Source organism: Sebastes fasciatus, chromosome 16, assembly GCF_043250625.1.
Source record: "Sebastes fasciatus isolate fSebFas1 chromosome 16, fSebFas1.pri, whole genome shotgun sequence".
NCBI classification, from domain to species: domain Eukaryota; kingdom Metazoa; phylum Chordata; class Actinopteri; order Perciformes; family Sebastidae; genus Sebastes; species Sebastes fasciatus.
Window position 1 is genome coordinate 17,103,761 of NC_133810.1, and position 27,203 is coordinate 17,130,963.

General features: G+C 41.9%; 1 protein-coding gene across 2 annotated transcripts in view; it reads right to left on the reverse strand.

Annotated features, from left to right (window-relative positions):
• The window catches only part of mtus2a (microtubule associated tumor suppressor candidate 2a), a 53,534-nt gene that overhangs the window by 14,410 nt on the left and 11,921 nt on the right, over positions 1 to 27,203 (reverse strand). For both annotated transcript variants that reach the window (XM_074610237.1, XM_074610236.1), the window contains exons 2-5: positions 24,917 to 27,130; positions 22,951 to 23,209; positions 18,259 to 18,525; positions 1,655 to 1,816 (exon numbers count right to left, since the gene is read on the reverse strand). In XM_074610237.1, coding sequence (XP_074466338.1) covers positions 1,655 to 1,816; positions 18,259 to 18,525; positions 22,951 to 23,209; positions 24,917 to 26,872 — 2,644 coding nt within the window. In that variant the 5' untranslated portion in view covers positions 26,873 to 27,130. The remainder of the gene's footprint in view (positions 1 to 1,654; positions 1,817 to 18,258; positions 18,526 to 22,950; positions 23,210 to 24,916; positions 27,131 to 27,203) is intronic.

Below are 27,203 nucleotides of genomic sequence, written 5' to 3' on the forward strand. Positions count from 1 at the left end.
ATCCGCGACAAAATATGTTTCCCTCGAAACATAATCCAAGGTGCCAATTTTGCACATCAGGATCTAATCTAAATACTCATTCACACACCGATGGCTATGCCTTCGGGAGCAATTTGGGGTTAAGTGTCTTGCTCAAGGACACATCGACATGTGACCTGGAGCAGCCGGGGATCGAACCACCGACCTTCCGATTGGTGGACAACCTGCTCTACCCTCTGAGCCACAGCCGCCCTGAGAAGTGTCCAAATGTTAAGTTAGTGTGTTCAAGGATTTCCAAAAATTACTTTCAACAACCCCTGAAAGCAGCTTGTGCTTAGTTAGGTTTATAAAATAAGAGCTGTGTTTATGCAGTGAGAACACTGTATGCCTCCTCTATCATGGATTTCTCACAATATAAATATTTAACATTTGTGCAGTATTGTAGAACATACGCGCTTGCTCTTTGATTCCCAAGATTATAAAACCTGTTGTTTACTATTGACACTTACAACGCTTCTGCTTCTGAATGCCAGTACATACATAATACATCATGTATGGTTTGCTGATTATTAAATTGTTCACCACATATGTGACAACAGCATGTGACAATAGGACACAATCTGTTGCTGGTGAAAAATTGCTTTTCTCTTGCTCTCACATGCAGGGGTGAGTTCACTGCCTTATTCCCTTTTATGAACACATTTCAGTGTTCCTGCCATAGACTGTATATATAAGAAGTGGACGTAGTCACCATGCTGTCACCAGTTGGTTTGTGGACTACGGTTTTGAAGCCTTGAGTTCGGCATTTTGACCTTTGCCATCTTGTTTTTTTGCAACCAGAAGTGACACGAGAGGGTGGAGCTAAGTACAACGGAACGCTGAATAAGACATTATTAGGTGACCAAAATGTTACAGTTAACTTTCATGAACTGAAAACGCACCGGACAACGCCGTGGTTGCGACTTGTCAATCACAAGGTAGCCACGCCCTAAAGCATCCCCTGCTTTATGGACTATTTGACTCTAAATGGGACCATAATTTACTAAATGAACATCATGCTGTATTGATAAGACCTGTATAAGAAGACTTGAAACTAGCGATTGAGACCATAAACCAGAAGTGACACGAGAGGGTGGAGCTAAGTACAACCGCACATTGAATAAGACGTTTTCATGTTATAAAATTGTTATAAATAACTTTGATGAACTGGAAACACACTGTGAAAGGTCTAAGATGAAAACAGGGACATATAATTGACCATAGGGTCATAGGGACCACAGGGACCATAATTTACTAAATGAACATCATGCTGTATTGAAGAAGACTTGAAACTCATGTTTACAATGTTTACTGAGGTAATAAATCAAGTGAGAAGTAGGCTCATTTTCTCATAGACTTCTATACAATCAGACTTCTTTTTGCAACCAGAGGAGTCGTCACCTGCTGGCTATTAGAAAGAATGCAAGTTTAAGGTACTTCAGCATTGGCCCACTGGTTCCTGCACAAACTGAAATACACATCTTGACTGAATTTAGTCCATGTAGAAATGATGCTGAGCCAAATTACAGAAAATTCTCGCAAAATCTGATAGTATAGAGTGTTACTAATAAACAAATTATCTCTGTAGTCGAACCGAGAATCATGCTCTGTTCTCCTGCAAAAAACTTGGACTGACCTCCAGGGGAACTTCTTGGCTGGGCGGGCAGGTAGCGCCGCGGCAGGGCCGGGGTAGAAGGCGGCTGGAGGCTGTTGCTGCATGGTGCCCCTCTCTGGTGGTCTGTCGACGGAGGGCTGGTGGTCACTCTGTGAAGAGGAGGCTCCTCGCTCACACTCAGACCTGAAATACACAGAGTTATTGTGTTTATATGTTTTTTTTTCATTCATAGTAGATATGTTATATATACTGTATATGTTATATAAGTAATCTTCTCTTTCTGATTTGCTATATCTCAATTGCCATCTCTTCCTCCGTTTTAGAATCACATATACAGACGTAGGCAAAGTTGTTGGTAACGTTCCGTTAAAGACAGAAAAACCCACAATGGTCACTGAAATAACTTGAAACTGACAAAAGTAATAATAAATAAAAATTCACTGAAAATGAACTAATGAAAATCAGATATTGTTTTTGAATTATGGTTCAGCAGAATCATTTAAAAAAACAAACTAATGAAACTGGCCTATACAAAAATGATGGTACTCTTAACTTAATATTTTGTTGCACAACCTTTTGAGGCAATCACTGCAATCAAGTGATTTCTGTAACTCTCAATGAGACTTCTGCACCTGTCGACAGGTATGTTGGCCCACTCCTCGTGAGCAAACTGCTCCAGCTGTCTCAGGTTTGAAGGGTGCCTTCTCCGAATGCATGTTTCAGCTCCTTCCACAGATGTTCAATAGGATTTAGATCAGGGCTCATAGAAGGCCACTTCAGAATAGTCCAATGTTTTGTTCTTAGCCATTCTTGGGTGTTTTTAGCTGTGTTTTGGGTCATTATCCTGTTTGAGGACCCATGACCTGCAACTGAGACCAAGCTTTCTGACACTGGGCAGCACATTTCGCTCCAGAATGCCTTGATAGTCTTGAGATTTCATTGCACCCTGCACAGATTCAAGACACCCTGATGCAACAAAGCAGCCCCATAACATAACCGAGCCTCCTCCATGTTTCACATTAGGTACAGTGTTCTTTTCTTTGGATGCTTCATTTTTGCGTCTGTGAACATAGAGCTGATGTGACTTGCCAAAAAGCTCCAGTTTTGTCTCATCTGTCCAAAGAACATTCTCCCAGAAGCTTTGTGGCCTGTCAATATGCATTTTGGAAAATTCCAGTCTCGCTTTTTTATGATTTTGGTGTCCTCCTGGGTCGTCTTCCATTAAGTCCACTTTGGCTCAAACAGTGACGGATGGTGCGATCGGACACTGATGTACCTTGACCTTGGAGTTCACCTCTAATCTCTTTGGAAGTTGTTCTGGGCTCTTTGGTTACCATTCGTATTATCCGTCTCTTCAATATGTCATCAATTTTCCCCTTGCGGCCACGTCCAGGGAGGTTGGCTACAGTCCCATGGACCTTAAACTTCTGAATAATATGTGCAGCTGTAGTCACAGGAACATCAAGCTGCTTGGAGATGGTCTTATAGCCTTTACCTTTAACATGAAGGTCTATAATGTTCTTTCTGATCTCCTGAGACAACTCTCTCCTTAGCTTTCTGTGGTCCATGTTCAGTGTGGTACACACCATGATACCAAACAGCACAGTGACTACTTTTCACCCTTTAAATAGGCAGACTGACTGATTACAAGTTTGAAGATACCTGTGATGCTAATTACAGGACACACCTTAGTTTAATATGTCCCTATGGTCAAATTATTTTACATCTTTTCTAGGGGTACCATCATTTTTGTCCTGGCCAGTTTCATTAGTTTGTTTTTTAAAATGATTCTGTTGAACCACAATTCAAAAACAATATCTGATTTTCATTAGTTCATTTTCAGTAAATTTTTATTTATTATTACTTTTGTCAGTTTCAAGTTATTTCAGTGACCATTGTGGGTTTTTCTCTCTTTAACGTTACCTACGTCTGTATATATCGTACAGTCTGATAGGCCTTTATGTCTGAATTTAGGTTCACTGGACTGAGAAATGGTTTGTAACCTCTGGGTCTCACTGCTGCTGCTCTCAATCTTCCTTTTGTTAACCTGGAGCAGCACACTTATCCTGCACACACACACACAGTCTGACACACACGTTTACCCCGGGACATTTACACATGAGCACACAGGAAAATACAATGCACACTCACACATAAGCGCACTGATTATCGTTCATCCTGGCCTGTATTGCAGCTATAATCTATTAAATGACTGGCAGATAGTTTACACACTTGCAAGCACACACTCTCACACACTGCGTATATCCTGCTCATCTCCCCCCGATCAATAATGACACAACAGACTGCCCGCACTCCTCCACCTTCTACATGCGACGAGCGAGGACGAACAACTTAATGTAAAGCTGCCTGTAAAAAGCCACGAGAGTGTTGATTAAGCCATGTAGCGCAATCTCTCCTCGTCCTCGGAGATCAGTACATTTTGGAAAATGTGACGGCAAAAAAATCCCCTAGAAAATTTAGATATCAAGTGTTTCTCTTGGTCTGTATTGTCTTATGTTAAAGCCAAGTCCCTCAGGAACTCAGGATTAGAATAATACACAGCCTCATCTATTCAGACGAGCAGCTTTGCCATTGGTTTGGTGACATAAGTCTGTTTCTCCCTCTGCATATACAAAGTGCAGACATAAAAACACAAACTGCTAAATTGAACCACTCTTTCATTTGCTCCCTCAAACATTTGATGCATTTTACCAATATTGTTGTAAATGGGGAGTGGGAAGTTGGTTTGACATTGACTCATTATGGTCGCTTAAAAAGAATATGTGCTGTCATTTCACAGAGAATGCTTGCCAATTCTTGAAAAAGATAAAAAGAAAAAATAATGGTACACATAAAGTAGCCAGGCAAGCAGTACTGGTGCATGTATCATTGTAAAATCCAATATTGTCAACTTCTAAAATAACAAATGTATTGCCTGTATGCATATAAATCCATACTTTAGGACTTTAGAGACTATGTTAGGCCTACACACCAGGCTCACTGTCACACTGTCATGACTTACTGAAATAGAGTTGAGTCATAAAGTTATTGCTTTTCCTACTATGACAAGTTAAAATGCCTGCTGTGACAAAGGCTTATTCTACGGTCATAGCTGTTTTAACCTGTGTTAAACAGGGCTGTATTCAAGTCCAACTTAGGTAACTACACTGCAGACTGAAGTCTCTACTAACAGAGTGACTCACATGAACGGGTCCAGAGCAGACTCGGTCTCGAGTCCGGACTCGAGTACTACAGCCCTGGTGTTAAATAACGTGTCTCCCATGGATTAATAAACTGTCAAAATAAAGCATTTTTTTTCTCTAAATATAGAAAAAGTGCACTTTATTGTATAAAAAAAATGCAAAAAAGATAATTCTTATTGAAGTAGGATAAGATTTGTCTGCATAACACTTTAAAATCACTGTGAAATAATGTATTATATAGTTTTTACATTGAGGAATTGTTACTTTTACTTAAGTAAAGGATCTAAGTATTTTCTTCCACCACTGTATTAAACATATTTATGCTCATGAAATATTATTCAAATAAAATCGGTTAGGATCTACAGTATATAACTTCCCCATCCCTTCACATCAAACCCACCACCAGCTTATCAGCTATCCCCTAAATATCCCAATGAGTCCATTTGTGTAACAGATGCTGTTGTTTTTTTTCTAAAGCATACAGTACAATTTCACTTATTTCCCAGGGGCTATATGTTTTTGAAGAATAAAAGCTATTTCTTCGGCATGTCAGCACCTGCAAGCTGTGCAGTGGCTCCAGTTCACAGTGTTTGCGTGTATGCAACCTGGACGGACTGCATCGTTATCAATTCCTTCTCCCTAAAGCAGGAGGGTTTATTTTGCAGAATGTCAACGTGATTTAGCTGACGAGCACAGAACGGTTTACGCTACAGTCAAATGAAACAGCTCCGAGGTCTGAATTTTGCCTTTTTACGATCAAATTAATACTGATACTCAAGTGACGTGCAGCTACATTGCCATTTTCCTTATACACCATAAGGGAAACCTCTGACCCGTTTCCTCTTCAGTCTGTGTATAGGACTCCGATATATACGAGTCAGCGTTTTTCTACTGGCATTAGTTTTGCTGTGAGGTGCAAGCTGCTCCAATAAAAATGGCCTCCTACTGAGCTGGAAAAAAACCTGGTGCCTTTTGTTCTCAGCTGCAGATCCCTTTTTAATATCTTTGGTATTTTTCATCCGTCTTCATAATACACCAGGCTTGCCACCGTCTCCTCTTTGTAGCTCTTTTTTTATATTCTTTTGTTTGCTTCATCCTGATCCCATACAGCCAGCCTCTTCCTTCCCTCTTCTCCTATCCTCCTCACACTCCGTTATCCATTATCGACTGGCATTTTGCCAATCAGTGATGCATACCAGCTTACTTTTACCGGTATTGAAATACATTCTTTTTTCTCTCTTTCTATAAGCCCCTGAATGGCACTCTCCTTTTTTATCATTCACAGCATTTCTTCATTATTTTATGTCTGACTACCCTACGCCATCATTTGCTCTTCCTCTCTCTGCTCTGGGAATTTGTTTCCTACATACTTGACCTTTGACTAATGAGCGGGTCTCAGCTCATATCAACCAGCCAATTGATCTGTGTCGACTCAGAAAACGGAGCACCAGTCAAAGCATTCGAGGTCAATGTCGAAGATTTATTCTTTATTTACAAATGCAGTTCTTATCTTTAAGTTTCTAACCAGTTGAAGTCTTCACATAGAGGATGTTGACCGCAGTAATTGCAGAGCTCAGTATAGCAACAGAGGTGCAGTGCTCTGTCCAATATCTGGCCCGATACACTGGCCATGCCCTTGACTGGTTCATGAGGAGGAAAAGCTGTAAACAGCCTCACTAATCAACTCCTGGAGGAGCTCTGGGTTGACTAATGAAGCTTTTGGGAATGTAACATGCATCACTAGTATAAGGTGACGCAGCAACGTGAGCAGTGAGAAATCATAGATAAAGGCGTCTGTGCTAGCATTTTTATCTATAGTGTACTTTTTTCTTTTTACCATCAAGTTCAATTCATTTTTACATAAAGGAATATCTAAAGCGACTACTGCTTATGTATCCCTTTTATGTATTTTAATTTTTTTAAAAACCCAATAAAACAGACTTCTAACAATTAATGTAAAGTTGGGTTTTAAAGTAAAATTACATGTTTTGTTTTTTTTTAGATGTAAATGGTCTTAGAATTGCGGTACTTTATGTAAGACTAATTATCTGTACTTAAGCTTTCTTTATAATTTTTTTAAAGAATATTATCCTGTTTGTTAGACTGTATTTTAAAAGCAGGGCTGTCAAAGTTAACAGGATAATAACGCGTTAGCACAAATTCACTAATTTCTTTAACGCATTAACTCAATCGATCTTTTGGAGGTTGTAGTGGGCTCAGTTTTAAAGCAAGAGTGAAGATACTGGTATGTCAAACTAGAAAAACCTAAGGAATCCATTGGACATTGGTACATGTCATACTAGCTTGTAGCGAAGGAGGTTAAATAACGCTCCAAACACCAAACTGGCATGGCCATTTTTAAAGGGGTCCCTTGATCTCTGACCTCAAGATATGGGAATGAAAATGGGTTCTATGGGTACCCACGAGTCTCCCCTTTACAGACATGCCCACTTTATGATAATCACATGCAGTTTGGGGCAAGTCATAGTCAAGTCAGCACACTGACACACTGACAGCTGTTGTTGCCTGTTGGACTTGAGTTTGCCATGTTATGATTCGAGCATATTTTTTATGCTAAATGCAGTACCTGTGAGGGTTTCTGGACAATATTTGTCATTGTTTTGTGTTAATTGATTTCAAATAATGAATGTATGCATACATTTGCATAAAGCAAGCATATTTGCCAATTTCCAGGTTGATAAGAGTATTAAATACTTAATACTTCCCTTTAAGGTACATTTTGAACAGATAAAAAATGTGTGATTAATTGTGGACAATCATGCGATTAAATACTTTTAATCGATTGACAGCCCTAGTTAAAAGTAAAATATTTCATGGAATTATAGGGACATATCTTGTGAAATTACAGTAATACATTTTAATTATGGTAAAGATTATTTGTTTTTTGTTTTTTCTTTACAGTTTATCTATTTATCTATTTTATCTGACAATAATTTTCTGTTTTTCAAAAGACATTTTCTGTCTTCCCTGCTGCCAGATTTTTTTTTTTTTTTTTTACAGTGTAATGTGTTTGAAGACGTCTATTGAATCAAGGTAATTTTAATAAGTGATATCAACATATTGTATAGACATTTACACAAAGTGTGCATGGATACAACTAGAAATTGAAAGTGTGGTGTACACAACTCAAATAATCTACTACCACACAGAGACTTTTTCAGTTGTTTGAAGAGAGATATACAGTATACACAGATTTTATCATCTTAGTTGATTTTGCAGTCTAACCTTCAGTGTGCCTGTTTAATTAGACGACATGTTCTCACAGACGGATGTCAGCTTCATTCAGCGCTGTTCAATACAGGAGACATTGTGTGTAATTAACTTAGTCTTCCATCAGAGCCTAAAATTTGTTCTGCTTATTAATCGCTGCTTCCTGTCATTCATTTGAAGCAGTCTGAAACTGTCTAGCTGTCACTCTTCATCCATCAGTCATAAAGCAAGGGACAATTTATTCCCTATTAATCCTGTGAGCTTTCATATTTTTGCTATGCTCACAGTATATGCCATGTATAGTCTGCATAAAATTTCATGCTGTCACGAGAGAAATATAAAAATCTGTATACACAACATTTTGCCAAACTGTATCTCCAAGCAGATCGGTGTGTACTTATTTAGTGCCAGAACATGTGCCAAAATGCTCAAGGTTTGCAAAAAATACAATAGGATATATTACACTTTAAAGTGAAACAAGCTTTAATTATATGCAAATCGGTGTCAGCGTTTGTGAGGATGACAAGATGTGGGTGTCAAGTAATTAGTTTCATGGATTTGGAGTTATTAAAGGGACTGTTTTTTCAACTTCTTACAGGTATAAATCAATCCGGGTCGGTGTCCCGATGCTCGTTCATGTAGAGCGAGCACAAGCGTGAGCGCGATCAACAGGACGCTGACTTTCGTTGACTTAACGGCCACAGGTGTGAGCAATTTCTGATTCTTACAAACAGTCCCTTTAAAAGAAACAATATCTTAACTCAAAACTTCATAACAGCTGTCAAACTGTGTCTTGACTGATTAACTCCTCCTGGCAACAATAAGGTCTGCAAACGCAAAGTACACCATTGTGCGTCTGCAGCGATGTGTGTGAAGGTCAAGGTTAAAGCTGCATACATAAAGCACATAGTAATGGCCATGCAGAGACTGCAGACTGTGAGATAGATTGGAGAACACTGGAGCTGACGGCTCATGCCGGGACATGCAGAGTATTTCTCCTCTTATGGTCAACAAGAGAGCGACGCTACTTCGTTGTAGACCAGCAAACCGTTCCGAGTGGCATTAGTATGATATTTGAATAAATCCTACTTTTACCGTTAAGGTCTCAAAAGCATGCCTGGAGATGAAGATTTTCTTTGGCTGAAGATCCAATAATGCTGCCTAAAATCGGTCCGATCAGGAGAGAATGTGAGAATGTGTTCAAACCTTAGTGACAGCCAGAATCAGCCCTGTTATAGTGTCCTCGAAAAAGGCACTGATGGACAGTTTTATAGGCTACATGGATGCTTACATTGTGAGTTACAATTCAGTTCCATGAGTTGCTTGAAACCTAAAACAAAAAGAATGAAAGACAAAAAACTCGAAAGAACACACAACTAATGAACCAGGGCTATAAGCAGTGATGGGCAACCTCCGCGTCTGAATAGTGAAGCCAATGCTGAAGTGCCTTAAACTTGCATTCTTTCTAATAGCCAGCAGGGGGCGACTCCTCTGGTTGCAAAAATAAGTCTGATTGTATAAAAGTCTATGAGAAAATGACTTTACTTCTCACTCAATTTATTACCTCAGTAAACATTGTAAACATGAGTTTCAAGTCTTCTTCAATACAGCATGATGTTCATCCATCCATCCATCTTCAACCGCTTATCCGGGATCGGGTCGCATGATGTTCATTTAGTAAATTATGGTCCCTGTGGTCCCTATGACCCTATGGTCAATTATATGTCCTTGTTTTCATCTTAGACCTTTCACAGTGTGTTTCCAGTTCATCAAAGTTATTTATAACAATTTTATAACATGAAAACGTCTTATTCAATGTGCGGTTGTACTTAGCTCCACCCTCTCGTGTCACTTCTGGTTGCAAAATATCAACATGGTGACAGCCAAAATGCCGAACTCAAGGCTTCAGAACTGCAGTCCACAAACCAATGGGTGATGTCACGGTTGCTACGTCCACTTCTTATATACAGTCTGTGGCTATAACCAATACCTCAACATTTGGATAACAGCTAGCTACTTTTCAAGCAGACGTAAACGCAACATGGCAAATACAACTTAATATATTCTCCCAAATAGTGTCATGTCTTGACAAAATGGTTTAGCTAATTCCTCATTTTGCCTCATTCTAAAAATCCTTTGCACAGCGTTATTGATGAAGTTCTCTCACAAACCATGAAAAGCATATTTACAGAAGTTATTCACTTGTAGGTAGAAGCTAAAGTAATTCACTGGCAATGTAGACAGAAGAGAGTGCTGCGCTGTAGGAGAAGGGATGAGGAACAAACGGTGATGCTGTTGTGTAAATTATTTGAGAAAAATTAGATGACCATGGCTCTCTTTTCAGCATAAGTATCATTTTTACATGTTTATCTGATTTTGATGCTCCTGTTTTCACTTCCCCTGTGTTTTTGTCAGTCTGGACCATCTGATAAACAGTGATTAACATGGAGCTGGGTAAAAATACTGTGAGTTTACCAGTTAATGAACAGGCCCATTGAGCCCATCCTCACTGCCACAGCACTGCTGCTTCAAATAAGCCTCTGCCATGTTAGTTTTTCTCTCCTCAGCCGCAGAATGGCAGCCATATCTAATTGGCCCATCTAATTTGCTGCTTTACTAGTGTGTGCTTGTGTGCGTACACGTTTGTGCATATCTGTGTGCGCGCATGCACCATAGAAACCATCTGTTCACAGTGAGCTAGCATGAGTCACAGAGCAGATCTGAGCCATGGCATCTGGGGTATGGCATCCACTCTCCTCCCCACGCCAATCCCTCCATGCATCTCTCTCTTTCCGCCCGTTTTTTTCCTCCACATTCTCCCTTCCTCTCTCTTCCTCTCTGCTCATTTTGTCTCATTGAATTTGCTTTTATCCCCGCATCTCCCTTCAGCTCTTCTTCCCCCCCTGTCAGCTGTCGGCTCAGTTTTCCCTTCCGTTCATTTGATTTTCAGCAAAAGAGAAGACGGATGGAGGTGATAACGCTCTAATAATACAAAGTTTGTTTTGGCGATTGACTTTCCATCATGGAGTCAGCGTGGCTCAAAGGCACAGGCTTCATCGGCTTCCTGCTGCTGGATTCTCCCCCCTCAGCTATGTAATGGAGTCTGTCGATCAGTGGAATTAACAACGTATCCCCATAGGTTTCCCTCTAATGCACATATACACACATCCCTGAAACACCCATAGGGGATGTCAGCGGCTGGACTAAAGGGAGGATTGGGTTAATGGCTAATCAATGTCATATAGAGTAACCTATAGCCCCCCAGATGCTAGACAAACACACAGATGATTGCATGCATACTTATATGCAAACAGGCGATAAGAATCAATCAGCCACACCAGTTTAGCTCAATGTCACTTTGGTTACCTGAGTGTGGCGGTGTCTAAGTAATTTCCATTTTGGTTTCTGTGATTTGTTTCACTCCAAATAATCTGCAGTGTATCTTGAAGGCTAGTGGTATTTACTTCACAATAAAATACTCCAACAATATTAAAGGGTTGGTACACCAAAAATACAAAAAAAAGTATATTTTAACATACCGCTAGTGGTATCTAGCCATGCAGATTGTTTTGGTTTTATTTCACCATATATTTTTTTAAATACAAAGTACATTTTTGAATTTTCTACCTAGGTGTGGTGGAATCATAGACTGTATATAAAGATGGATAACATGACCATACTTGCCAACCCTCCCATTTTACTCCCGGGGTCACAATTCTCCCGCATTTCTCCCGATTTATGGCAATTTTTCACATTTCTTTTTGAATTTTCCTCATCTCAACCTGTCTCTGGCACTGTGCCCTACTGTTTCCTTCCGGATGGCAATAGAGCTACACCAAATATCATTTCCCGATGGAGGAGAGCTGCTCGTAACACCGCGGCACGGTTTGAGCTGCACTCAGCTACACAGCAAAGCTGGCGTGGTGTGGCGTGGCGTGGCGTGGCGTGGCGTGGCGTGGCGTGGCGTGGCGTGGCGTGGCGTGGCGTGGCGTGGCGTGGCGTGGCGTGGCGTGGCGTGGCGTGGCGTGGCGTGGCGCAAGCCATTGGAAATAACAGGTTTCAGAGCAGAGTTGTTGCATTACGTCTGAAATGGCCTTCAGTGAGTGAGAAATGGAGAGTACTATACTAAACTATTACTATGCTATACTAAAAATGAATGATAGAATAAATCAAAATGTATGAATATTAGCCTAGTTTATACCAGAGATTCACACAAGTTCACATCAGAGGGGCGAATTATTCCATTTTCTTTCCTGAGAATTAAAAGTAAAATTAAAAGTAGGCCTATTTAGCAAAAATGCTGTTGCAGTGTACTTATTATTTTGTTATTTCCATTCTTTAAAAGTCACCAGAATGAAGGAAACAAAGACCCCCCTTTGGTTTTGAAATCCTCCCTACTTTTGAGGTCTCAAGGTCGGCAAGTATGGACATGACAGCTCCCCAAAAGTGAAGCCAAAACATCTTGATCACCCCCTGGTGGCTGGCTGCAGTATAGGTCATAAATCCCACCCTCTCCATGTTAGCAGATGGGACATGGGCCAAACTAAAAAGGCTAGAGTATACGTGAAATATTATTTTCCCAAAGATGGTTTCTGTCATTTTAGGTAGTTCTTATCACACTGATGTACAGTATGTCCAAGTGTTAATTTTTCTGATAAGTTTTAATTAGTTATTTGATGCTATAAAAAGGGGGTGAGACGTCAAGATTGACAGTCTCTCTCGCTGACAAGTTGCAGCCGTGCTCGGCTCATGATTGGTTCGGGCGGGTGACCTTGTTACTGCGGCTCCACCACCCTATCACTACTGCGCAGACTCTGGCTCCAAATTATGTCAAAATCTCAAGATGGCAGGTCCCGTATCCAGGATATTTTGGCTTCACTTCTGTACAGTGGGAGGAAGTTGAGACACATCGTCCATCTTTATATAAAGTCTATGGGTTCAATGGAATTTCGCCTGTGGTGTTCACAGCAGTGGAAATCAACAGAACAAGCTGTCAACACTATTTATTAGAACCGCTTTCTACCAGAGAAGTAGTCCCAATGGAAACTACGACAGTGTGTTCAGTGGACACTGTGTCTGGGAAAAGATTTTTTAATATACTTTTTCAATGCTGTGAGCACAAACAAACAAAATTCCAATTAACACCATGTTATTGGGGTGGAGGCAGAAATTGAGTGAGTACTTTGGGTGACCCAACCCCTTAAAATTGTGATTCTGAACTAATGCCTCTACAAAGGCACATTCTCCCAATCCAAGTAGTTTTCCTCTGTCCCTCCACAGACACATAATTGCTCATGCACACACATACACACACATCGGCATGTTATCCATTGATCAGAGCAGGTTTACGAGCTACGACAGTGAGGAGTTTAAACTCCAGGGATCCTTCCTCTAACCCACTTTACTGGAGCCCGGCAATCCTTTCCTCCCCATCGCTCTACTCCTTAATGATTCCTCCTATCATCCAGAGCCCTAATGGAGTCTGTTTTGCTTGCTGATCAATGGGGAAAACGAGCAACTGCGCCTGGCCTTTCTTCTCTCTGTTGCAGAAGGAAGTAGCGAGTTGCTGCGGCTCCCCCAGCATCCTTGATGGAAGCATGTGTGAGAACTCATCTGTCAATCTGTCTGTTCTTTGATCTGAGCTGGAGCGCGGCGAGAGGGGGGCAAAGATCCCCGAGTGGTCGAAGTATCGCAAACAATCACGTACTTCCAGATTAAATAGAAACAGAGCCTTTGGAAATTAGATTGTTTACCACTCTCACTTAACTGTTCTGTCCCCATCGGTATTTCACCATCTTGCTGCAAATCAGTCTACAAATGGGTTTGTGCAGTCACTCAGAAACTTGGCCCAGTATTTCACACAGTGCCTCGGGCTAAATGAGGATTTCAAAATGCAATTATTTTGGGATAACATTGACAATATCTAAAATTCAAATCAGGGAATAGCTAAACTTTGAACGAAATGTCACCCCTAATTTCCCTGCTTTTCCAAATTGGCCCCAGGACAAAAAAAGCAAAACAAACCCTCAGCATCGCATCATCATGCAGTTTTTTTTATATCTAGCTCGTTTCATGCACAGTAATGGTTTTGTAGGGAACAATCTGAACAGCCAAATGTATGACAACTGAATCTAGGTCCAGAAAAGAAAACCTCTTTACCATAGACCCATTTGTGTCTTTTTAAGGGGGCACAGGGGGTCTTTAGGTGAACATAGCGGGTCAGCCGTAGATGTCCCATAGAAGTGGTGTATATCATCTGAAAGCTGGGAACCTGAAGATTAATTTGAGATCCCAGCGCTGTGTGTTAAATCTGTAATAAACACGAATTAATTCATTAAAATGAATTGTGAGAGTTTATACAGGCTTAGAGAATTATGAGAGAAGTATATGATGGCCATACCCATGCTCTATTATGTCTCATAAGTTGTTGCAGCAATTTTTAGTTTGATACCATTTCTTACACAGATTGGGTGCTAAATTTAACCGTTTTTTACCACTCGAAAATTGATAAAAATGATCAATAATCCCTTCAAAATACTACATTAAGACACCAAGACTTTAAGGAACACCATAAAAAAGCCATGCTGTGATTTGGTATCAAAAACTTTCGATAATTTGAGATTTCTGCAAGAATTGCATTTTTCGGCAATTGATGGCGAGCACTTCAGTTCTGGAAACTGCACAGAAACCCCCTTATTGTCAATATACCTAGGAAAGCCATCCATCCTCTGAATGCCCTCGGTCTTCCATCCATCCATCTATCCCGTTAGGGGTCGCGGGGGGGCTGGAGCCGATCCCAGCCGACATTGGGCAGGGTACACCCTGGACAGGTCGCCAGTCCATCGCAGGGCTGACACATAGAGACAGACAACCATTCACACTCACACCTACGGGCAGTCCACAATTAACCTAAACCTGCATGTCTTTGGACTGTGGGAGGAAACCGGAGTACCCGGAGAAAACCCACGCTAACACGGGGAGAACATGCAAACTCCACACAGAAGGGTCCCAAGCCGGATTCGAACCTGCAACCCTCTAGCTGTGAGGCACCAGTGCTAACCACTGCACCACCGTGCAGCCCTCGGTCTCTAGTTTGTAATTCAAAGTTCATGAGGCTGTGATTATCCTAGAGGTCACCACAGGTCACTTTACACAGTGAGGTCAAGTTTAAAAAAATGGCTACTATGAGGTTAAAACAGAGTTTCCCCAATTTCAAAAAAAAGGTTTAACAAAAAGACATCAATCAACCCCCTGGTTAAAGCTAAACAAGCGCTCACACACTGTGAGAGACAGATCGGGATCTGCTCAAGCTCAGTTTAGTCTGGAAGGTTCAAATAGAACAGAGAGTTCAAATGCCTCACAGCTAAAGGTCACAAGCACCACACGGAGTCAAAAGGGGGAAGTAAATGTTCCTGCTCTCGCCTCCTGCCAGTCTCACACACACACACACACACACACACACACGCACACACACACACACACACACACACATGGAAATGAACATCAAAGGCCCTTAATCTTTTGCCTCTCATGTCTATCATCCTTTACTTCCATTTTGGTCTCACCATGCTCTGAGCAGCAGCAGCTCAACAGCAGGAACAGGAACATTGTGCTGCAGGTGCTACTTTTAAAACTTCTAGTCTTTTGCGTTCTGCTGGCAGGCGTTCCTGTGCTGTGTGTGTGTGTGTGTGTGTGTGTGTGTGTGTGTGTGTGTGTGTGTGTGTGTGTGTGTGTGTACAGATGTAATATTTATAAAGTGGTGAAAATGCCTATGGAGGTTTGGACTACAGGTGATAGATCACTGGAGTAAATCCGCACATTAATATTGGCAGCTGCTTAAACAGACAATATGCTAAGAAGCAGAATTTTAGGTCAGCGCTATATTGTGTGTTATTTATCTTCAGGGTTTAATGGATTCATTTGTTACAGTAAAGAGTCCCATTAAGTCTGATGTACGTTGCTGTGAATGAATGTGTGAATCTCTGGCCAGAATGGCACAGCAGAATCTCATTTCACTGATTCATGATATTGATATTTTTGCAAGATAATTTATTTATAAAAGCACTGTGCAAATTATGCTATTATGTGAAGGAAAGGGAGGGGTGAATTTGATACTCTTGATTAAGTTGCATTTGTCTCCGACGACAAACCAACACGGAAATAGAAAAAATCGAAATAGCTGCAGGCGCCAGTTGGTGGCATACAAGCACCCAAGTGTCATGGAAACTGTGTTTCCGCTCATTACTGTTCTGCTACAATCTGGTCTTTTGACATTTTGACTGCACACTTTTACTTTTAGACGCCGGAGGGAAGTTGAGCAATTGATCGCTATAGTTGGCACAACTTTTGAGATTTAGTTTGAGATAAGGGTTTAAAATCGAGGAGAAGACTTGAAAATATATGTTTTACAGAAAATTCCAGATGTAAACTAATCCAGTGTGGTGGAAATTTGTGTTTCTGTGTGCAGCTGATTTGGTTCATGTAAGAGAATATAGGGAACAAAAGAGAAACTGAAAAAGAATAATAACATTCCTTATGAAAAAGTAGTATACTTCAAGTATATGTAGTAAGTATACTAATATCAGTGTACTAGTAATATACTTTTAAGTGTACTACTTCAATTCTTCTTGGGACTAAATTAGTCCACTTTTTAGTTTATAAAAGTATACTTTTAAGTGTAAGAATATTAAACTTTGAGTACAAAACTAGTTTACATCTAAGTTGTATTTTGTACTGCAACTATATTATGAAGTGAACTATACTACAAGTGAACTTATAGGTATCATTTCAGCCCTATTGCAGATACTTGGTCAATACTCACAATTAGAGCACTACTCATTGATTAAGGCCTTTTTATCACAAACATACAGAAACATAAATAAAACAAATCAATGTCTAGGCCTGTACGAAACTGATATGAAAAGCTTTTCAAAAACATTTTTGCCACTTTTTAAAAAGATAAACACCTTCTGCTGTGGCAACCCAAGGGAGTCCTTTTTGTCCCTCCACAGTAGCTGAAAAAGTGCCTCCAACAAATTACCGCACAGTTTGTATTAATTTCCAACCAATGGGAGAGAGAACAGAGGAATGGAAGTACAAAAGAGGGGGACGAGGGAAAGGAGTGATGACATAACAGGGGGCCTGACGTGCGTGAGAATGGAGGTGCTTACGTCAACTGTAACTGGGAGAGGAAGAGCAAAGTGTTCCCTATGTAGGTCACATTAAAAACACATGCAGCCACTGCCACAAATTCAGCCAACTAACCGATCGGCCTGCTAAGCAGCACTGAAATCACAACTGTAAGTAAATCTCCAGTTCTCCACCACGGTGAAAATTAAAACTACCCATACTCATACTGTTATCTCTGTTAGTGCTGAGTGAATCTGCAGTACAGACCTAGTTAAGAGCTGTTACATTATCGATGAGTCCGGGGAGTGACACCATGTGCTCTGTTGCTTTTACGTAGGCAAAAAAGTGCTTACAAGCGGAGCTGTCAAATGGGGGCCGTGTCACGCCTTGTTCAGTATATGAATCAATGAATTATCACTGAAAATTATATTTTCTACTTTTCTGAAGTCCCAACTAACAGTTCTTCATCTCTGCAATGTCACACCAACTTCGCACCATGTCATCACCATTTACTCATGAATCATCCTCGCGTAAATGAAACAATTAGTGACAATGTCCCAATGTTCTACACCTCTAGCCTTAATGATAATGACTATAATTATGTAGTATTAATGCCCCCTATTTGGGTCAATCATGTGGACATATGGACAAACATTCATTCATGATTTAACACACAGTGACACCTGAAGTCATCTAATCATAATACCCAACTATTCACAATTAGACAATTGCACTATTGGCTATGTCTATTGCCAGAAACATCCCTTATAGTGTGTCCTCATGTGGTGTGCAAAACTGCAGCTCCACAGTTGTTATTGACCTGGAGCTTGTGTGTGAGAATAAATTGTAAGCGGGGTGGAGCACAGGAAGAGAAAGCAAATTGTAACATAATGAACGTGGGAGGGGGGCTGTTTATGCAAAATTATATTCATGAGGGGAATAGAAGGCAATGAAGACAGTATGGTGATGATAACAGTGGGATAAAGTAGGTGTTTGTGAAAGCACCTTTGAGCAGCACATTCTCACTAATGGTAGCACAGATTTAGTGAAGAGTGGACTCACGGTGAGCCGTCCTGCAGGTGTCACTCTGCGTGCTGTCGGCGGAGTGGACCGAGGAGGCGGAGGACACGCTGGAGCTCCTGACGAAGCCGAAGGCTGCCAGGCGGCCCGCGGGTAGACGGCTGGAGCAGAAGCCTGGGGGGCGCAGGCCCGACTGGCTCGCTTTGGGTAGCAGGGACCTGGAGGCCACGGCTTGGGGCTGGGCTGCTGCTGCTGCCACTGGAGCAGGAGGAGGAGGAGGAGGAGCATGATAGGTGAAGACCTGGTCATCTGTTGGAAAAGCACAACGAGAAATCGTGTTAAATGTTATTTTGTTATTTTGTCCTAGCTGAACTGATATTACATTGCAGACAATACACTGCATTTCAATTTATGCTGCCGCATGTGGTGCTGAACGGACAGCGCCACAAGAGTAGGAAGTGATGTGGTGTGTGTGTGTGTGTGTGTGTGTGTGTGTTTGAGTGACTATAAACTCATTAAAGCAGCAGTGGGTAGAATTGGAGCAAATATGATTAAAAAAAGTTATTCTTATAAAACGGTCGCTATAGCCTGACAGTGGTGAATGAGATCGGTAATCTGAAGAAAAAAAATCATGTGTCCTCCGGTGCTCCTAATGGCATCTGCAAGATTTCACAGACCGGATGAAAACAACCAATTAGAGCCGAGCTGGAGGCTGCCGTCGCTGAGCAGCTGTCAATCACTCGCAAACTCCAACAATATTTTGTTACTGTAATGCCTATTTCTCTCCTCAAATGTTTTCAGAAACACCTTGTAGTTTACTGTTTAGCTGTAAAATGAGAATGTTTGTGACCCGGCAGCCATGTTGAGATCAGTTGAGGAAATATCAAGCACTTCCCACCATCCGGAGCACAGCCAATAGGAACGCTCTCTCTTTCTAAAATGACCTGTGATTGACAAAAGTCTCCCGTCACGGGCTAGATTTCTTAAAGCCTGAAAACAGAACAATGAGAAGGTGCAGAAGTCTAGTTTTCTCTCAGAACACTTGAATTACAATATGCTGAAAGGTTATTGTGGATTTTTTTGCCCAATGATGCCAAAAACATTCTGCCCACTGCAGGTTTAACCACCAGGCACATACCGACAAAATGCAGGAGATTCAGCACGCCCGTTATGTTTATTTCCCTTGTGCATCATTCATCATCCTGTGGTGACTAAGCTTTCCGTTGGCACCATGAAGTTTTCTGTGTTATGACTCCGACTGCTACAGCAAGCAAATATAATAATAATATACACAACAACCTGCTAACAGCTGCTGGCCGTGCTCGCAGACTGGGCTGTCGGCCAGCAGTTCCTCTAATGCCAACACTGTTATGACACCCACAATTTAGAAATATAGATGATATATCTTTTCGATGCATACACTGTGTTTGCCCTTGCTTATAGGTCATTTCATGCTATTATAGGTATTATATAGGTATATATACTGTAAAAACTTTTGTCTGTATTTCAAAATTACAGAAGAAAAATGTAAAAATTACATGTTTCGTTTGTGATTTATATGTAAACGGTCTTAGATTTACAGTATTTTTTGTAATCACAATCGTAATTATCTGTATTTAAGCTTTTCTTGATCATTTTTAAAGATAATTATTCTGTTTTTTAGAGGTTTATGACTCTAATTTAACAATTAATTTATGTTAGAAGAAAAGGATTTCATGGAATTCTAAAAATATTTCTTGTAAAAATACAGATTTCTTTTGCAAAACTTCTGAGTTAATGTAAATTTGGGCTTTTGCAATGTAAAATTACATGTTTCATTTGTGATTTATATGTAAATGGTCTTAGATTTACGGTGTATGACTATTCTAACAATAAATATATGTTAAAAGTCAAATATTTCTTGTACAATAAGAATTAAGGCTAATTATATAAAGATAATTACTGGGTTTTTTTTACAGTTTATTTATGTTAATTAACAGACAGTATTTTTCTGTTTTTTAACAGACATTTTCTGGCGCCCCTGCTGACGGAAAATTTCCGTTATTTTACACTTTTTTTTTTTTACAGTGTAGGTATACAGTTACCCAAACTGCATAAAAGCTGGGGCTGTACCGTTCAGGTTTCTGGACTTTAAACCAGAAAATAAATTAAAAGGTGGATTAAAAGCGATGAAAATGAAGAAAAGAGGAAATATATACAGAGTAAGAAAAAGAAAAGACGGGGAACCAAAGAGAGAAAGGGAGGATAAAAAAGTAATCATAGCTCCATAGTGGCAGCTATTGTCAGTGAGCAATGGGGCTCTCGGTAATCTATGGTTTCCAACAGCAAAACAGATGAAATGTGCAGGCATGAACAACCAAGGCTGCACACATTTACACACAGTGGGAAGTGGACAAATCCTCAGGCCTTGGATAGAAACCCCAGCCTGCGGTACAAGGTTTAGATCCTGGGCAGAAGAGGAGCTTTATCCCCTGCTGGCTGGCTGCAGAGATAAGGTAGGCAGCCCTCCTTCCCTCAACTACTTGGCACAGCTGTGTGCTCCAGTACACGCTACAGGCTAACCATCACATCAATACAAGAAAGAACTGAGAGGGAGGATACAAGCTGTGTTGGTAGAGAAAGACAAAATGGGACAGCGAGAGGGAGAAAAATCTCCATCCAGCATCTCCAGTGCCGCTGTTCACACTCATCACCTCCTTTCCTCCTTCCTCAATATCTGCCTGTGTGCCACGCGGCCTGTTGATTAGATTGGAGCTCGCTCCTCTTGAGTGAGAAGGTCAGGATCATTAAAGATAAATGTCCTCATTTCCCTCCATTCGTCCCCCTCCGAGAGACGAGGGAGAGGAGTGAGCCTGACAAACATCTTCAGCCTGGATATCACAAACCTAAAGCTCCGGCTAAATGAAGATGCACATTATTCATAACAATCTAAAAAGGAAGGAAATGGAATTATTAATATGACTTTGACTGTCCTCTCTTTCTATATTTCACTGCATTCTGCTCTTTTAGCCCCACAATAACTTTCTCTGACATTTCTCACTTTTCTTATTCAACAAATCGCACCTGCAAAAATATGCTCTATACCTGATAAAGCGGCTCTCAAAAAGTACAAAAAATAGCACTAAAATGTATGAAAGTGTGACTTTGAAAATGCATCATGAATCATAAAACCCTGGGTGTTTTCCTGGGCTTGCAGTTTTCTCCCCTTCAGCCATTCCAGAGATTCAAATAAAACCACTTTACTTTCCCCTTAGGTCTGAAACACTACCTACAGTCTCTCAAAAACCCCTGAGAAATGAAAACATCTTCATCCGTTGGCTGTCACTGACAGACAGAGCATCCTAACTTGAGATGAATTATGTAGATTGGGGCTCTGAAAAAGTCAATGGGACAGACAGGCAGTGTAATGACCAACCGATTTTAATTACAGCCCAAGGTGAGTCGCGGCAACCTGCATGGATTTCCTCCACAAAGCGTTAAATTGCATGTTATTAAATGTGATACTTGAGTGTGTTGCGATCTCGAGCAAAGCACGGGGGCCTCGCTGCCGTGACGACGGGAGGATGTGAGCCTCAATATGCAGGAGCTACAGTACAGTAGCTTCATCACAAACGTGCTGTCCTATAAGTGGATGATCTTCATTATCATAGCAGAGAGTTTAAAACCTACACTGTAATTATGTGAGTACTTTCACTGCTATATACAGTATAATTACTATAATATGTGTACGCAAGTTGGAGAGATTTCCCTTCACAAAAGCCTGAAAAGTTGTAATTCACAGTGATGAAAAGAATAAAGGGAAAACAAAAGTGTTTATTGGCTCAGATCTCTCCAAGAAACAACAACAGAAATCCCTTAATTACATAGTCGACACTGATACACACAATGCTGACCAATGCTACGTATTAGCTTGTGTTTATACATGCAGTGTGTGTACAGCAGGGATGAGAGATGATAACTCCAGCAGGAAGATACTGGTGTTACTTAAACGTTAATTGCTTTGCACTTCAAAGCCTGCAGTTCCCAGAGGGCCAAGCGGCATGGAGACACCATACATATGTATTAATAGGGATTATGATAAGGAAGCTTGGCACATCATAACACTGCGCTGATCAATTCTGTATGTGTAGTTTCGGGTGTCTGTGAGTGCACGCGTACGTGTATTTTGACTGTGTGTCCGGGTTATCGCGCTCAGGGAGAGGGCAGATCAGATATGCATGAGAGTGATAAATGGTGCAGCCTTCCAGCAGTGAGCAGAGTGATGAGCAAATTTCATACTCAGATATTCCAGCGACAGCCGAGCCGCAACGTAAATCTGGCGTCAGCAGTCAGAGGTGGTATCTGAATCATCTGAATTAGAAATTCGCTGTGTGTGTGTGTGTGTGGAGAGCGAGCTTTTATTCATTTATTTAGTTTTGTAGATGGCAGCCTTCTGGAGCAGAAAAAAAGTCCCCACAGAGTATTTCTTTCTTAAAGCCCTCCAATCAGATCAGCCAAGAGGAATCTCAGAGAATACATTTAAATGAGCTGCCTTCATCTCACGCCAATATGAGGGGGGGAAACAGTCCCACCACTGCTTGCTGCTGCTGCAAAGAAGAAAGATACGGTAGCTCTCTAGTGTGTCAAATATTAGGTTGCTGAAATTAAATCTGACACGTACTGTAGCTCGTCTTCGTCTGGTGTTTTTCTCTGTGAAGAAATGTAAACCTGCTCTGATGTAGGGGAATCTCTTACCTGTGTTATCTTGGTTTTGCTGGCTGGTCGCTGGGCTGACAGATTGGACCGGCTGGCTGAAGACCAGCGTTGACCTCTGACCTTGAACAGGTCCTCTGCCCTTGGCTGAACACGTGGTCGTCCTGGCGACGGCCCCCAGGCCCAGACGCAGACCTCTGCCGGAGCGCAGGAGGCTGCCGCTCCCTCCGGCCTGAGCAGCTGTCCGTGACTGAAGCGCGTCCTCAGCTGTACTCCCTTTGAAACCGGCAGACCGTCCCACCTAGAGGCCAACATAATGAAATTAACCATCACCAAAAATCTGTGAAAAAAACTATAATGTACCCTGTAACAGAAAAAAAGGCTTATAGTTGATGTGAATAATGATAATACAGTGAGCGTTCAACAAATTGTAACTCTGTTTCCTTTTTTTGGTACATGAATGTGTTTGTAATGACTGTAAAAACACCTTGAAGCTTTCACAGATGTAAATAGTGTGCGTCATATATAGTCCATGGACACATATTATGATTTTCTGTGTGTGTTTATGCACAAACTGTGGCTGCCACGACATGTTTAATGTTGTATATTCTGAATTTGTGGACAGGCTGGGCAGCAAAACATATGATGCATCCTGTAATCTAATTGGCCCACACCATAATTATATTTTACATCTATCATTGCATCCATATAGACTTAAAGGTCCTATATCGTGCTCGACTTCAGATTCATACTTGTGTTTTGGGTTTCTACTAGAACATGTTTACATGCTTTAATTTTCAAACAACACATTATTTTTGTCATACTGTCTGTCTGAATATACCTGTATTCACCCTCTATCAGAAACGCTCCATTTTAGCGCATTTCAACGGAATGGCAACGGAATTGCGCTGCTAGGCAACAGCTTGGGTCTATGTTTACTTCCTGTCAGCTGATGTCATTCACATACACTGCAACAGGAAATAAACTGGGACACATTTAGAATGTTTATGTTTAAAACTGTGAAATTGTCTAAATATTGTATATTTGTGACATCATAAATGTACAGAAATCCTGACGGCTTGTTTCAAAAGCACAATTTCTGAATACGGGCTGTGTGTATTTATCTGTGGATTGAGCGTTTTGATACTTTCACAGTATTTATATAGCACTTAAACCTGCTTTATAATATAAAAGACATGAAAATCTCGCTTTTTACAATATGGGACCTTTAAGTCTTTTTGTCTTCAAACATTCTGTATGAACAAAACAAATGATTAAAACACGATAAAAGGTTGATCATGTGCAGTCGGTAGTAATGGAAAACAAGGATCCCTCCATTTTGGAGTGTCCACAGATGTGCTTTATGCTGTGAGTAGAAGTAATAAACGATGATTAACATCACCAGCATAATTCAAGAGTAAGTGCTGTCTCTCCTGTATGCTGGACAAAATGCTAACGTGCATGCAGTGACATATAAAGCATCGAGAATCCTCTTATCCCCGCAGGGCTTTGTGCTTCAAAATGCATTAACTATTTATTTCCGCATGTTGGTGCTTGACGCTGTATGAATATGAATACCAAATGAGGCTATTTAATCAGAATCAATAAGGGATGATTTTAAAGTGATAATGAGCAGCTCTTGAGAGAGTGGGAAGATCTGTGATCAATTATACATGCTTTACTGTGGGATGGAAATGATGGACATCAGCTAGTGAAACTGATGTGCAGAACCAACAAAGAGGTTTGTCTCAGTACTTAATGTATAGAATATAATGTGTATCACGAAGTAATTATATCCTGCTAATTGATATGGGAACCATCATTATGAAATCCCCTCCTTTCTTCACTGTTTGTGTGAATGTGTTGAATCTCAGCATGATATAAAGTCCTTTTGTTGAATGAGAATGAGCACAAACTACAATAGAAGTCAGAACGCAAGCTTCTTCTAAGAACAATTTCTATTAAAAGCCTTGAAATCACATACTTCTAGTAAAGAGTGTATACTCACGTCTGGCGGTGCACCGTAGAAGTTGTCTGCTTTGCTGCCCAGTTTCGGGGGTGCCGTGTGGCTGTGTGTGTGTCCGGGTGGCCTGATGCTCCGGCTCAGCATCCCTGATGGGAAGATGCTCGTCTGCATCTCCTGGCGGTACTTGTCATACAGCAGATTGGAGGCACTGAGCACTTGTGCTCCTCTGGTTTCTGCGTCGGCCATGGTGGGGTCTTTAGGGCCGTCTTTGAAGGAAGCGGGTGTTTGGCCGTGTGTGTATGTTGACAGCCTGGACGGCAGAGAGGATACCTGATAGGGTCCGTCAGCAACCTGGGGCTTGAACTGAGGATTCTTCCGGACGTAGGTGATGATTTTGGGCCGAACACCTTTCGGTTTCAGTTTCGGCGACGGGGAGCTCTCTTTGGGGCTCTGCTGGTTGTTAAGAGGCGCTTTGGGGATTCCGCTTGTGCTTATATTGGTTTTGACCGGTGCTCTCATGCAACTGTTGCCATAGCCCTGAGCCGATGTCGTTACAGCGGGGTTGCATCCTGATGGGACATGTCGAACCACTCCAGGGACATTCCTGGAAACGAGGTACATTGAGGGTTGCCTGCGTGGTGAGACCTGGGGTGTCCTGAGAGGGGAGTGGGGAGGGGTAGATGACCTGGAGTCAACCCCCGTCCTGTTGGGACTGGAGCAATTCCTCCTGTATGTGAGCTGAGTCTGAGGTCTCCTCTCTAACATGGAAGGATTTGAAGGACTTGAGTTACGCCATGCGGTTGCGGCCGGCTGTGAAACTCCAGGTGGAACCTGGTTGGGCTGCCGGAGCTGTGAGACTCCAGGTGCGTTGTACAGATTGGAGAAATCTGATGGTTCGCGTAAAGACGATTTCGCGAACATTCTGTTTGACCCGTTACTGTGTGAATCTTGAGAGGGGTTGGGGGAAGGAGTCTCAGTGGGCTCCGCAGAGCTCCTCACTCTCACCATCTCTGTCTGACAGAGGGGTCTGACCAGCTGTTGTCGTCGTGGCGGCAACACCCTCTCCTCGAATCCCGCCTTCCTCCTTTGGCCGAGCCCGCCGTCAGAGGACAATCCGTTTCTATGATGACTCCCCTCCTCCTGTCTCTGATCCTGGCTGTAGTATTGAGGACGGCCATGTTTCTCCTGAGAATACGGCGGTGGCGAGTTCTGGTTGGCGTCAACCGGGGCTACCCTTCTCCTGGTCTGGGCTGAGGTAGTGTGGTTTGTACCGGGATAAGGGTTGGTCTTGGACAGACAGAGCGCTTCTCCGCTGCCATCCAGAGCACTCGACAGGCTCCCGCTGAGGTTAACAGCTGACAGACTGGAGACAAATACGTTCGTCTCAGACTTGGACTCCTTCAGACCTCCCTTCCGTCTCTCCCTGTCTCTGCCTGACCTGGTGTCCCTTCTCTCTGTTGAGCCTGTCACACATGTGTCTAGCTCTTCAGTGCTGTGACAGGCGATCCTTTTCTGCACCTCTTTGCCCCTCTGTATCCTGCTCTCCACTCTGTTGTTGTCGTTGTCATTCCTCCTCCTCGCGCCGGTCGAAGCGGAGCTGGCAGTTGAGCTCGAGGATATGGACATGGGACCTTCGTCTTTCCCATCCCTCATACTTCCTCCGTCGTCATCCTCCTCCTCCTGATCCCTGTTTCCCAAGAACGTATGTATCTCCTGACACTCCAGAAGTTCGAACTCAGGCTCCAAGCATTGCTGCTCAGAGCCCCAGATCACTAACTTGTCAGGGGATTCGCGCTGCGAGACCAAAGGAGGGATGGAGCTTGTGCTGTAACCCGTGTCCTCCATCAAACCTCTTCTTCTTCCTTGATCTCCAATCGAAGATAATCGATTGGCGTTATCATCCCCAGACTGGGGGAACTGGATCTGGGTTTTGTTTCCGATCTTCTCTCCTCTGTCAACATTGACCCTCAGTCCCTGGAAACCAGTTGGGATGCTCATGACGGACGGATTCTTTTGGGCGCGCTCAAAGACACCTGCAGAGTGCTGAGGCCATCTATGGAGTTACAAGTGTTTCTTCCCTCCCTGTCTCTCCTCTTCAGGGTCTGGGTGATGATGGCCCTTCAGTTGATTATCCCAAGGACAAAATGTCATCTCATGGAAGCTTTTTCACTTCAACTCGCCACTTATCTTGCATTTACTGTGGGTTAACCAAAGCTGTCTTTGATGGCTCTTCGGGGAGATGGAGGTCCGTTCAATCTGAAATAAAAGGAAGAAAGGAAAATGTAAGAGAGGGCAAACAAGTGTGCCTGAAAAGCCTCCACTTTTGCAG